At 37.7% G+C, this 14,200-nt stretch overlaps 2 protein-coding genes across 4 annotated transcripts in view; both read right to left on the bottom strand.

Annotated features, from left to right (window-relative positions):
- LOC118211055 (cadherin-like protein 26) overlaps nt 1-14,200 on the bottom strand; it is a 41,043-nt gene that overhangs the window by 16,971 nt on the left and 9,872 nt on the right. For 2 of the 3 annotated variants that reach the window (XM_035387804.1, XM_035387803.1), the window contains exons 12-17: nt 13,386-13,507; nt 12,947-13,078; nt 12,639-12,725; nt 12,084-12,221; nt 11,373-11,471; nt 9,248-10,911 (exon numbers count right to left, since the gene is read on the bottom strand). In XM_035387804.1, the coding sequence (XP_035243695.1) occupies nt 10,633-10,911; nt 11,373-11,471; nt 12,084-12,221; nt 12,639-12,725; nt 12,947-13,078; nt 13,386-13,507 (857 nt within the window). In that variant the 3' untranslated portion in view covers nt 9,248-10,632. Of the gene's footprint in view, nt 1-9,247; nt 10,912-11,372; nt 11,472-12,083; nt 12,222-12,638; nt 12,726-12,946; nt 13,079-13,385; nt 13,508-14,200 lie in introns of those variants that run through there. The other variant, XR_004761949.1, reaches the window with a different exon arrangement.
- On the bottom strand, nt 804-8,985 carry LOC118211412 (cadherin-1-like). Its single transcript, XM_035388606.1, has 10 exons — nt 8,914-8,985; nt 8,593-8,658; nt 5,135-5,430; nt 4,842-4,984; nt 4,511-4,735; nt 3,646-3,867; nt 2,905-3,023; nt 2,279-2,365; nt 1,581-1,667; nt 804-1,391 (listed from the first exon to the last, which is right to left on the bottom strand). The coding sequence occupies exons 1-10, from the start codon at nt 8,983-8,985 to the stop codon at nt 1,179-1,181; spliced, it is 1,530 nt and encodes a 509-aa protein (XP_035244497.1). The 3' UTR covers nt 804-1,178.

The raw sequence follows: 14,200 nt of genomic DNA, 5'->3' as shown, positions 1-14,200 counted from the left end.
AAGCTAAAGGGACGGTTACTAGAATCAACCTTTTATTTTACCCTGACAAAAAGTGCGGAAGGTGATTTCCAGTTTGCTTTTACTGTATCACCAATGTTAATTACGCAGAACTACCGCATACCTCACGTAACTGTATCAAACGTTTTGAGTCAATTACAACGGGCTAACAAAGAAAATCCAGAAGAAAATATTCAGCAACCAAATTAATCCGTTTGAATGTTTTAGTACGTAATATGCTGCCCCAGCACGAATGCTTAGCATTTTATAAAACGAATACTAAAGCAAGAAAAGAGCAGAAGAGCACACGTTATAATTCCAAGACGTTGGCAGGCTATAACCAAAAGTAGGCTACTGCGCTGCATAACATACAAGTTAGATTTGAAGTTATGAAAATAAATTGGTTTGCTCCTGCTTATTTTTAAACATGGCGCCTGAAAACAAAAAACACAAAAAAATGCTGCGAGTACTCGACCAATCAGAAATGTTCAGCGCTGCAAGCTCCACCCAAAAGGTTCCTGTACTTTCGGAAAGTACTACCCCCCGAGCAGGAACCTTTTGGGGGGTAAAATAAAGCCCCAGGAACTAAATTTAGACCCTAGTTCCTCAAAAGGTTCCTAGTTCAGGGGTATAGTTCCTGCGGTGGAAACGCGGCTTATTTGATCCAGTCCTATTTCACATAGGGACTATGCTAGTCACATACCGAGGATGTCCTTCCTCCTGGCAGAGGGCTCACCAACCACTGTGGCTAGTGGTTTTCCAGTCACTAGCCACTCAAAATTTACACCAGCCAAATGTAAATATAATGTGTTTATATTGATTTAATAACATTGAAGCTTTGTTGATGAACGTTGGGGCTTTGTTTATGCACTTTATTTTTACATTGCTATGACAATGCCAGCATTGGCATAACTGAATGAAGGCCTTTCCTGCAATGGTCCACTGGATTAAAGATAATGTCAGAAGGACATACAAAAAACAGGACAAATGGACATGTTGGGAACGGTTACCCAAACTTTCCTAAAGTTCTGGGAATGTTTGGGAATAAAAATGTCAGCCAGGTAAAGGGTTATGAAGATTTATGACCAAAATTTCAGATTAGATATGACAGCTGTGGCCTGCTCCATTAATGGACAACTCACGTTGCAGCCTGGGCAGGTTTTCTAGGCCAACCAACTGCTTCAGCGGAGTGCTGGGTGAGGGATGAGTATCTCTGCCAGTTTAATGAATTTCCGATCCAGTTCCAGGAGGTCTAGTGGCGAAAAGTTGGCTTCTTCCTCATCGGTGCATATGCTCTCCAGCTCTGCATCAGGGCTTAGATCTCCCTCGTAAGCATAAACTCTGGGGTTGTAGTCGCTCAGCTCCTGACAGTCTGTTAGGGAGTACTGCAGTACCTGCAAATGGAGAGGGGTGGATGCACACAGAAATGAGGGGAAATAAAATCACTGAGCGAATGAAAGTCAGATTTCAGAGACAGGAGGGAGAACAGGCTTATCTGTTGTTGGCAACAAATGTTAGCTGTGGTTTTAAGGGCAAGCCTCAAACTGCTCTGACATACATTTACATAAAATTATAAAACATACCTGTCCAAGCAAAGACCACAGGGCTTCATCTTCCTTGGTGAAACCCCCATTCACAGGCAGATAGTTATTTCTGGGGGATTTGAAGTCCTGTCAAAGTGACTGAATTTTTAATATTGCAAAATATAAAGTTTCAAAAAAGTTTAAGTAAACCACTCATGTGATTCAGATCTAAAACAAGTAGCTTATCAGTTATGCATATCATATTTACAGCATTAACCAGGCATTGTTGAATTAAGCTTAAAAACAACAGAAAAACAAACAGAAAATGGTATGTTTAAGTAATGACTGTGGTCTGTTTTTACATATGCTGAACTGACTCACACTTTAACTATGCCTTTAGATTTACGTGTGAATGTAACATGATTTAATTAATGACATAAATTGCAAAAAATATACTGCAAAATGTACAAATGAACTTATCAAATTGGAAATAGTTTATTAAATCTTCCATGCTGTGTTGAGATTTGAAAACAAATCATTGATGATATGCAAAACCGTTGTATCTCTGTTTTGTCATTTCAGCTTCAAAACTGAAGAACCAATAAACTTGATTCAAAATACCAAGTTATGAAATCTTAATGCACATCGGTAAACTGAAAATAGAAGTAGTTTTTTTTTTTAAACTGTTCTTGAGAATTCCATTTTTTGGAATTTGTTTGTGCACGAGTAATGACAAGAATGAAGATATATGGACTTACTGGAGGTTCTCCTTTCTGAATTACCTGTCCGAGTCTGTTCTCCATTGGAAGGTTATCTGCCTGCATAAGGAGGGGTAGGCAGGGAACCTGGGCACAAATAAAGCATAAAATGTTATATTAGTGCTTGTACAACCATTGCCTATTCAACGTATATGTCTTTCTCATCAGCACTTTCTGAAACTCTTCACCAATCAACACAATGTCATACCTTAATCATCTCAGAGAAGAGTCCACTCTTATTCGAAAATGGCCTGTGTGGATGCAACTTTCTGAAACCTGATTCAGCTGATGAGCTAATCATGGCTTTCAAAATATAAGTTTTGATAAATTCAATCAATGGACACCCACAATAGTTGTTGTAACATAACATTGGACTCTCATGGTTTAAAGCCACTTAACAAGCAGCCCAGGCTTCCTGATGTATTCATTACATACAGTACATCTTCAGTCCTTAATCATACCATTGCTTATGGTCCTTTTGCTTACCACCAATTACAGCGAGTAATGTGTTTACAGTGGCACCTTGAGGATAAGGACTAAAATTCAGGTTACATTTTTTTTGGGAATACCCTATGCATACTAAAGGCACATGAACTGTTATTGAATTAAACTGAGAAAAGAGTTACCTCACAGTCAGTTCCAGGGTTTTCTACATTGAATGAAAGCCAGCTCTCGTTAGGATCTTCTTTTATTATTTGGAACATGCGTCTCTTACAAGAGACAGAGATTGCCATCAGCAGCAAACCTTAAAGTCAATCAGACACTTTTTTAAAATTAAAAACAAACTTTGAAAATGTACAATATTATACATTTATGTTTTGACTAATTATATATATTAACTCTAAATATTATACTGGAAAAAGGCTTGACTGGTTTAGTATTCATGATATGTATTAGTGTTCAAGCATTGACATTTAAAAAAGACATGAAGAATGATTACATCAACCAGTCTGAATCACAATATCATTATATCATGGATGCAAAAATATTTGTCTATTTAGCGCGATATAAATAGAAATTACAATAACAGCTATCACAATATTACCAACAATGTACAAATCAGACATGGCTGAAAAGTCAAAAAAAAAAAACAGTCCATCCATCTAGTATCCACTTATTCCTGAGTCACGGTGGGAGCAGAAGCCTATCCCAGTGTGCATTGGGCGAGAGGCAGAAAAGCCCAATGCAAAATATAGTTCTAAAAATGAAATTTTAAAAGAGAAATATTTTCCAAATTTGCTGAGGACCCCAAACCCCAGCTTTGGAAAACACTGGTTTATCATATACCTCAAACCACCCTGTGTTCTAAAAGCATCTGTACACATCATTTTCACATGGTATACTTGTAAAATTGGCAAGTCACTTACCCAGGAGCACGAGTGAGGCAAACAGCATGATCACAGTGGCACTTCCACTGACTCCGGTACTGGCTGATGCACGGGTCATGCAGGTGGGGGTGACAGAACAGTCACACACGGTTACTGAGAGAGTCTGTAGAGAGAAGCTTCCCTCGAGGTCATAGACCTTCAGCTGCAGCTGGTGAAGCCCTGTATAAGCCCTGCTCTTCATACTCAGATTTACTGTGGTCCCTTTAGAAAAGGAAATCGATTATTCCTCCAACAGGCTTTACTCACAGCTGCCCAGAAAAAAAAAAGTTCATACTTAACCTGGAACTGGGTTAAGTTTTTCAAATACAGAACAAGGCTTTTCTGCATTATACAGAATGTTCATTATTTGTTAACACATGTTAGCGTGAGCAAGATGGACATTTCCAGTCCAGTCATATTCCAGTCAGCAGAAATCACAGCTTAGTATGAGTTTTGTATTGCTCATGTGCTAAAATGTGAACTACTGCGACACATTTAATGAAAACAATGTCTGCTCAAGTCCATAGCAGTTCAACAAACAATCCAATGTACCGCTTGAAATATAACCACTGTCTGAATTGATTCGACTTAGTCAAAGTTCGAAGGAATTGTTCAAAGATCTGAATTAATATGTTATGTTATATGAATATACAACTACAAATGTTAAGTTACAATAAAGAAAAGCCCAACACTACAAACACTACCTTGACTTTACATTCTTTTATTTAAGGACATAAAGCAGACCCGATTGCTGAAATTGAACTCTCTTAGTGGAATTTCATCAATTTCATTTCAAAATCAATTACCATCATGTACTTGCATCCTTCAGGAAATATTTCAGAAGGCTTTTTTTACGTGCAATTACCATGGGTGGGGGAGATATCCCATTCCTCCTTCACGTCACCAAGCAGCTCAAACCGAAATGGGCCACTGTGCGGATGCTCGTCCAGGTCAAAGGCGCTGACTGTGGCCGTGGTCGGTCGGTCCGACAGGCACATGGAGAGAGCAGACTCTTTCAGCTGAGGCAATTCGTCATTCTGGTCCAATATGTGGATGATGAGTGTTCCTGTACCAGTCAGAGGAGGCCTGCCTTCCAGTGAGGAAAAGCACAAAATGATTAAACAATGTGATAAATTAGATCAGACATTAAAATATTTTTATTCAAATAACTACAATAATAACAATGACTTTGGTACCTTTATCAACTGCATATACAGTTACAGTGTATGTGTTGTTCACCACATGGACTGATTCTCTGTCCAATGTCCTAGCCGTTGTAATCTCGCAGGTTTGGAGGTTCACATTCACCCAGTCACCAGGGTCACCACCCTTCATGTACCTGTGAGAGCAGCGCAGAGGGGAAATTACCATTAATCAACAATACCTTCAAGAGGAAATCACACAAAACAGCTTTCTGTTCGATTATAATGGCCATAATTAAATCCACAATGGAATATGGGTCTAATGATATCCATAGTCAAAATCTTACGTGATGTCACTTGAGAAGAATCTGTCTGGGTCCTTAGCAAAAAGACTCCCCAGAGGGTATCCAGTCTCCTTGTTTTCCTCCACCCAGACCTCTTTTACAGTTTCTGTGAATGCTGGGGGGTCATTGGCGTCCTCCACCATGATGGTAAAGTTCTTAGAGAGAGGCGTGGCCACAGAGTTGATCACCTCCCAGGGGCCAATGGAAGTCTTCCTTTTTACCTGACAGGTGAAGTATGGCTTCTCATTCTCTATGGTGATGGACAGGTGTCTCTCTGAACTCTCTTCATAGTCTAGAGGCTGTGGTGACATAAGAAAAGAGAACCTAATGAAACTGTCTTACTAAATACTGTACGGTTGTATTACCATCAAATTCTGTGAGTTTATTATATAAAACAATAACACAATTGTCTGGTCTTATTGAATATTTAAATACAGTATATGGCCCTTGAAAATATGAGCTATTAGTTCTTGTCATATAATGCCCAACTGTGTTGGGATGTCTGAAATATTATTATTATTAAGCAGGTAGGGCCTACCTGGTGTAGCTGATAATTGAATAATTATATTCAGTCAAAAGTCACCAATAATTAACGTGTGGATAAGGGTTTTTTTGTCCAAATTTATCAAATTATCAGTTTCACATGCTAATGCCAGAGAGGCAAACAATTTTGGAAAATCACAACATTTATGCTATTAAGTTAGGACTCAAATCTTGAAGTCATGAATACAACATTTAAGACAAGGAAATATTCATTTTGTAACAGTTTATTTAGAAGAAAGTTCAGAGGCACATTTTTAAAGTGGTTTTACGGCCTTGTCTTGTTTATATGGGCTCTGCGTTGTCATCACTATAAATAGTAGATATTTCAGGAATTTGATGATCCCACTTCAAATATTAAAACATTTCCAGTCTCTGCTTTCGCTGTGCTTACAACACAACTGATGCATTAAACTTCTCTGAATTTCAGGAGCATGCACACAATGGAAGGGGAAACATGTATGCTGAACTTTGGGACTAGCAGAAGACTGGCTGGGGACCAGCTAATACAAAACTCCACCACGCTCCAATCAAGACCTTCCTATACTTAATATGCAGCAAATCCCATGTTTGTGTGATACTTGGGAAACCTGCATGCAGCTGCTGACTAATATACATTACCAGGTAGTGTTAAAAATAAATGTGAGGTCAAAGGTCACTGCTTAGCATACTTCATAAGAGGTATGGCATGGAATGTCTTATTTTTAGTGAAACTGAATGCATTTAAAAACAAATTTCTTGCTGACCAGCGCATGATCCTGGGTTGGAACCTACAACCTTCTGTATTATTTATAAGTACAGCTATCTAAAAGTTGCACTACAGTCTGTAGTTAGCTTTTGCACGACAGGGAAGACATCTTGAGACGGAGCTGACTATCACACAAAATGTTATTAATGTTCATGTATGATAAATGTGATACATTTTTTATTTAAAAGTTTAATTGTTTGACAACCTTAACCACTTTGACAGTTGTTTAAAATTTAAACAAAAGCTCAAAATGAAATATTGACAACAAAGCCATAACAAACAGTTTAGCCTAAGCTGTGATTCAGCACAGAATCCTGGTCCAGCGCACAGGAGCTTAGCGCTCACGCTCCCTACATCTGCATTCACTTACTGAAACTGTGGATGAAGGCCAGGGCCTGCTAACCAAACGTGTATGATAACTGGGCAAAATTGCAGCCATTCCTAATTAGCTCATTGAACTGTCCAATGTTGTGATCGCTGCACTAATCGATGCAGTGACCACCCAGGGACAAATTAAAGACCGAGTCAAGGACATGCAGTCTACATTTCTGTTTGATTTTGGAGTTTGCCCTTGAGAATCTGTGTTCTGCCTCTGGGGTCTAGACCATTGGTTTAGAAGTACATATGACAATATTAATTAAATAATAGCACAAACCTTCCCTTAATAAAATGCACAGAACCAAAACAGTAAAGTCAGAAATAGGTTTTGTGTGTGTGTGTGTGTGTGTGCGTTGTATGCAACACAACATTGCACTCAAGACATATATTAATGTTAAATCATTAAATACATTCAATGACATTAATCAAAAATTGGGTTGTCAGCTATCCATAAATAAACCTAACTTTTAGATGAATCCAATAGAATCAGTACGGCAAAGCAACAAATGAGCAGATACTCAACTCCCCTTTTCAAAGAACTGGAGTATTTTATATGTACCTAATTGGAGGTATAGAATAATTGGAATAACATTATAATATTCTATATTTATTTAAAAATCTAAATTCAAAATCACACTGATGTCTGTCACCCTCGAAGTAAAGGAGAGGTGGCTCAACACACGATATAGAAGGTAATAGTTAGATTTTTGATTAGTGAGTGATATGTAGTAGATAGTGTGCCAGTGGTGTGGAACTGCCGAGTAGTAACCTACAAATGTGATGTAGGTTACAATTCAAAATAAATGGGTAACTAAACTGGCATAACTCAATGTGTCTGTTGAAACATGTTAAATGGCTGTATAGAAATATGTACATCATTAACTTAAACACTTAATAAAACATATAATAATAAATTATTTTTTAATTTTCCCTCATTTTATCCCTTAAAAATATGAAACATCATTCTAACTTACTATCTTACTGAAATACCTGTATCTCCTATGCCTGAGTACTGTGTACAAAATATTTACTGTAGGCCTCCTGTTTGGGGTCCATTCAAGGATTTCAATCTCATCCCAGCTTTGGAGGAGAGCAACAAACAGGACATTTTCTTTGTATTTATTCATTTATTCATTTACTTATTTATTTTTTTTTTTTTTATGGGGGGGGGGGGGAAACATATCCACAGCCCTCCTACACTGAGTCCAGCAATGAGAGGAACTTTGAGGACTCCTCACTACTATGAGGGAGGTACTGAAGAATCCACTAGGGGGCAACATGGAGCATGGAGGTAATTTTTATGCAGAGAAGGCAAGCAGTGTGTGGGGAAATAAATCAGCTGTGGAGTCCTGACTATCAAGAAATATCATATAACACCAGCAAAGAATCTTTGAAAAAGGAAAAGGAAAAAAAAAGAAAAAATCAAGTTTACTTTGGATAAAAGCGCTATATAAATGCAGTCCATTTACCCTATTACACAGTAATTATGTAGTGTGTTGACTTGGGAAATCAGTGTTGGCTCCAAGTCCTAGATGTTAGCTGTGTCTGTCATTTATTCTCTGGAAATAGTGCATAGTACAGCCAACAGCATGCACACAGCACTGCTATGCTAAGGAGATGCACACAGCACAGCTATGCAGAGGTCATGCACACAGCATAAAGGTATGGTAAGGACATGCACATAGCACAGCTATGCTAAAGACATCCACACAGCACAGCTATGCTAACTCCATGCATACAGCATAGCTATGCTAAGTATATCCTCACAGCACGGCTATGCTAAGGACATGCACACATGTTCGCACTTCTGGAAAGCGATTTGCAGGGGCTCGTATGCCACCGTTGCCGGCTCGTTGAGCACCTAGAGAACAAGAGTGATTGACACGTTTCTGGACACTCAAGATCACCCTATGTAAAAAAAAAAAAGAAAAAACTCCAGAAAAATTCAAATAAATAAATACTGTAAAAAAATACTGTGTAAAATAAAAATAATATAGGCATGGCCATCGCACAACAAGAATGTGAGAGCATAGACAGTCCTGGTGGATTTATCGTACCCCAAGGCCAGGGGGAGGGAGCTTCCTCTCAGTGCTCCAGCTACCAGGAGGGCACGTACCACCTTGGACAGACTGGGACCAGCACAGAGGCTCAGCGGCCATACACATATGAGCAGGTACTTCCCCTCCATGCCACAGGAAAATGAATCACCCTTGTGAAAAGTGAAGTAATTAAAGGCCACAATACAGTTTCTTAAGCTACAGATAAACTTAAAAAACTTAAAAGTTCATTTTATTGCGCATTTATCATGTTAGATTTTCTTTTAAATTATCTTTAATGTAGCACACACACCAGCTTCGGTATCTAAACCTTATATGTTGTAATATCATTTTTGTAAATCCACATCATGATTATTTGATCTAGCAGTTGTATTAATTAATAGACAAGTCATGGAGAAGTCAGGTAAAAATTTAATGTGTTGATTTACAGATTCAAATTCATATCTTGTTTGTCTTTCACAGATGAAAAATTTTCTCAACTCAATACGTTAGTTGCATAGAACCCTGAGAAATGCATTTGAGCAACATAATAAGTTAGATTCCGTTTACATAGAAAGCTCAGGGGATATTCAATTGCTGAAAAACACACAAAAAAACATAATGGGTGTTTATGTGTCTTAATTTCCTACCTCAGCTACAGCAGAACAATGAGAAACAGTGAGACTGAAGCAATTTTAAAATAGCAATGGTAACATTAATTCAAATACAGTATGACAGAATGAGGAACAGAAATGTAAAACTGAGAACTGTTTTGTATGTAATTATTTTCACCTCATTCACTCAGTGGTGCACAGTAAAATGATCAGTGTTAAATCAACTCTTACAGAGCACTAGAGTACTATACACGTAGTCCCTGTTGGTTTTATATGTACTCTGTTAGTGTTAAATTTACGCTGGAGATGTTTCTGTGTGACTATGTCTGTAAACAAATAATCTTTCCTTAATCAGGGAATTGCAATTTTTTCCCGGTTTCCTGTAGCTCAATATTTTGTTTTTTTTTACAGAGCAGCACACATCCCATTGCTGTCCTGGCTTCCAATAAAACACAAATAAATGAATAAAAATACTCTGCTCTGACTGGTTTAAAATATAGAAATTGAATCTGAAAAGCATAAATTATTCTCTATGTTCAAAAGCAATCTACAAGCTGCAAGCAATGGCATACTATTACGTAACAAGCCTTTTGAAGAACAGGTTGACTTCAACATTGTAAGCATGTTTTAACCTGTCTGTCGAAGAAGCCAAACACCTGCCACACATCACAGCCCAGATAAAGGTGCTCTCATTTTCCTTGTTTTGAAAGATTGGCCAAAAACCTGCACACAAGCTTTTTATAAGACACGTGTCACCGAGCAAACACAATTATGATTACTGGGGATAAAAACTGGTCTATCTTGCCATCAAATATCTGAATGTGTAGAGTTGATATTATTTTAGGAAAAACTAGGTAAACCAGCAATAATTAACCCAATCAGCTGCCAACCCTGGTATAGGATGCGGTAAAAAGCTAAAAATGAAAGCCATAATAAAAACCTGTCACCTTAAAGTGATAATGAGCACATTGATATGGACAACCATCCCTTGCTATATAGTTAATTTCAAAGAGTCATATATTCTCAAACAGGAAATAAAATTTTTTTTTTTTGTGATATAAGGAAAAAGAGAAAAGCTGTCTTATCAGTGGTGAATCCAGTTAACAGGTATAAGCATAATTACAAAAGGTTAATTGAGACCTGGAAATTATACTACTCTATTCTCCCAAAAAGTTTAACATTTCATTATTTTAAGGTAATTTCTACTAGTGTTTCGACTAATGTTTCTCTTATTTGGAAAGGCTGTGTTGGTGTGGGACACACCACCAAACACTGGCCACTGCATATTGTGGCCAGTGTTTGAAATCTTGGTCCCAGGTACAAGAGGTCATCCGGTACAAAACTGCCCTCGTCAACGGAGATGCTGTCCAGCTCTGTGTCAACCACTGAATCTTCTTCACAAGTGTACACTTTGGGGTCATAATCGCACAGCTCCTCTTCAAATGCTTGGATTGAAGACAGTCTCTGAAGATGGACAAGGACCAATGCATACAGAACTCAAAAACTCAGTGGAGTCAACAAGAGATTGCAGTTGTTCTATTTTTGTTGCTGACATTCATGTGTGATCTTTATAATACCTTGGTTGACTGATATGGTGGTCTCAGTATGAAGAAGGAACTCAATGCATTAACTCAGCAAAAAATCAAAGACTCACATTTCAGGAGCAGCATTGTGAGACAGTTAATATCTGCCTGAATTTTCAGTTTGTATGATCCAGATATTTTGACTTATACACAGAAGCATGTGAAGAGACTGTGAACTGGGAGCTGGGATATTTCATCCTGTATGTAAAGCGACCTTCCACAAATACACTAGTGTATTGAATCGTGATGCAACTTCAGCATGTTCAGACCGTGTCAACCATGGAAAACAAGCTGTTCAGGTGCAGAATGGAATGGGGTGCATAACTATAAATCGGAAGGTACCTGAGAGACCAATGAGGTGAGGGCTTCTTTTTTTAAGAACAAAGCGCCACCGCGGGAGGATGCGGAATGGTGTCCGCTCAGCATTGACGTCGGCAAAGACTGATTAAAAGGGAAAACTCAAAAAGTGAAAATTCATTTTGTGACACGACATACACTCTGATACTTCTTAACTGTAATAAAAAAATAAGCATCTCTCAAAAACAAGCCTCAGTGTAATATTTACACCGAATGGGGTTGCTCAGGCCAAAGCCACTACAGAGGACAAATATGTGCAGGTTTACATGTTTCACAAAAGTTTCACATACCTTATATCGCTCATTCCTACTCAGTGACCGTTGCGAGCTCATGTTTTAAAATCAGAATTAAAAGCAACACAATTAACCACTGAATGCAAGTGTAAGCGATAAACAGTTTTAGTGGAAAACAGGCTGAAATAAACTTGCAGATGATAACTGTACCTTGTACACTGCATTACTGTGGTGTTGATGGTAGCTTTGTCCCTGGCTGCTTTTTTAATTTAATTGGAGTAAGATGCATATTTGGAATCGCCATTGGAAGCATGCTTTTTCAGTAAAAGCTTATTTCATTTGCACATGAATACTGTGCTTTCATGTATCGTAATTATAATGCCATTACATTGTGAATTGCATTGGTGACAATTAAGTCTTGGTCATTGGTTTCTGGAAGCATTTTCAGAGGCTGTTTGTTTACCTGTTGATTGCTAATGGCTGCCTGTTGGTCGGATGACCGAATATGCCTACGTATAGCTTTTCCTGGATCAAAACGTTGAGCTGCTTTTGTTGCTGTTTTACTCTGGTCTTGTTTGACTAGTTGAGGTGTCTCTGGAATCTTAAAGATAAAGATGGCAGTTGTGCGTATATATTTAAATACTGATTCATGACATTTTAAGCAGACCAAAAAGAAACACTAGTAGCACCCAATTCCAAAAGACTAAATGCTGAACAGTTCAGTTCAGAGTGTATTATTTGATCAATGCAAGTCTCAAAAACAAGCCTCAGTGTAATATGTACACCGAATGGGGTTGCTCAGGCCAAAGCCACTACAGAGGGCAAATATGTGCAGGTTTACATGTTTCACAAAAGTTTCACATACCATATATCGCTCATTCCTACTCAGTGACCGTTGCGAGCTCATGTTTTAAGATCAGAATTAAAAGCAACACAATTAACCACTGAATGCAAGTGTAAGCGATAAATAGTTTTAGTGGAAAACAGGCTGAAATAAACTTGCAGATGATAACTGTACCTTGTACACTGCATTACTGTGGTGTTGATAGTAGCTTTGTCCCTGGCTGCTTTCATACACTCGATAATTGTACCATTGAGCTCCAACCTAAAAGAAGATCAGAACTTTTTTAATTTAATTGGAGTAAGATGCATATTTGGAATCGCCATTGGAAGCATGCTTTTTCAGTAAAAGCTTATTTCATTTGCACATGAATACTGTGCTTTCATGTGTCGTAATTATAATGCCAGTACATTGCGAATTGCATTGGTGACAATTAAGTCTTGGTCATTGGTTTCTGGAAGCATTTTCAGAGGCTGTTTGTTTACCTGTTGATTTCTAATGGCTGTCTGTATGTCGGATGACCGAATACGTATAGCATTTTGTCGATGAAAACCTAGAGCTGCTTGTATTGCTTTTTTTCTCTGGTCTTGTTTGACTAGTTGAGGTGTCTCTGGAATCTTAAAGATAAAGATGGCAGTTGTGAGTATATATTTAAATACTGATTCATGACATTTTAAGCAGACCAAAAAGAAACACTAGTAGCACCCATTTCCAAAAGACTAAACGCTGAACAGTTCAGTTCAGAGTGTATTATTTGATCAATGCAAGTCTTTAAATTTTCTTGAGAAAAGTTTCCAGCTCAGTGAACTGCTGTGCTTTTATTAATTAATTAATTAATTAATTAATGTAAATTCGATGACAAATGTTGATTGAAAAAAACAAATTGAATGCATGTTTTTGATTGAAAGCTGACAAGAGATGTACCTTGCAGTCAGTTCCAGGTGTTTCTATATTGGAGGAGAGTAGCACATCCCCAGTATCACTGGAAAATGGGAACTCGGTCTTCTCTCTCCCACAGGTAAGAAGAAGGCCCAGAAGCAGAATCCCTTAAATCCAAACAGGCAAGAACATCATTCAAGATAAAAGCTTTGCATTGCCATCAAGGACCAGAGCACACAGTAGTAAGATTTCATTGTGACAAACAGCAAATGGTTAAATAAATAGTACTATAGCAGATTAATGCCTAGCAAAGACCATTTAAGCTAGGTTAACACACACACACACACACACACACGTTATAGAAACCTTCATATGACACAACAAAAATCATATCAATACTTCTCTATTCTCTCCAATTGTCATTTCAAATTTCACTTGCATTGTGACTTTGTATCATAACTACAATACAAAATGACTAGCCAAAATGATTAGTTATCCTCTGTATTCAATGTACATTTGTGATAAGTTGTGAGAAATAAAAATATGAAACTGTTTCAAGTACAGAATTTTTATATTTGTTTTTGGCGACCTCTGAACTTGCCAAACTTGTGTTGAACAAATAAACACTCACAAAAAAAAAAAAAATAAATAAAAGGAAAAGGAAAGGGATATTAAGTCCAGAAATATGCCTTTGCTGGTTGTATTAGAATAAAGTAATTTCTGTGTGATTATGTAATAATCGATGTCAGGTAACTTTAATGTACAATATATGAGTATGTAAGTCTTGGTGAGACTTCTATAAAATATAGCATCTTATTCCCCTTTGCCATTGCCATTGCCAAGTGCCATTGGCAATTCAC

Source organism: Anguilla anguilla, chromosome 13, assembly GCF_013347855.1.
Source record: "Anguilla anguilla isolate fAngAng1 chromosome 13, fAngAng1.pri, whole genome shotgun sequence".
NCBI lineage: Eukaryota > Metazoa > Chordata > Actinopteri > Anguilliformes > Anguillidae > Anguilla > Anguilla anguilla.
This window is presented reverse-complemented; position numbering and strand designations above follow the sequence as displayed.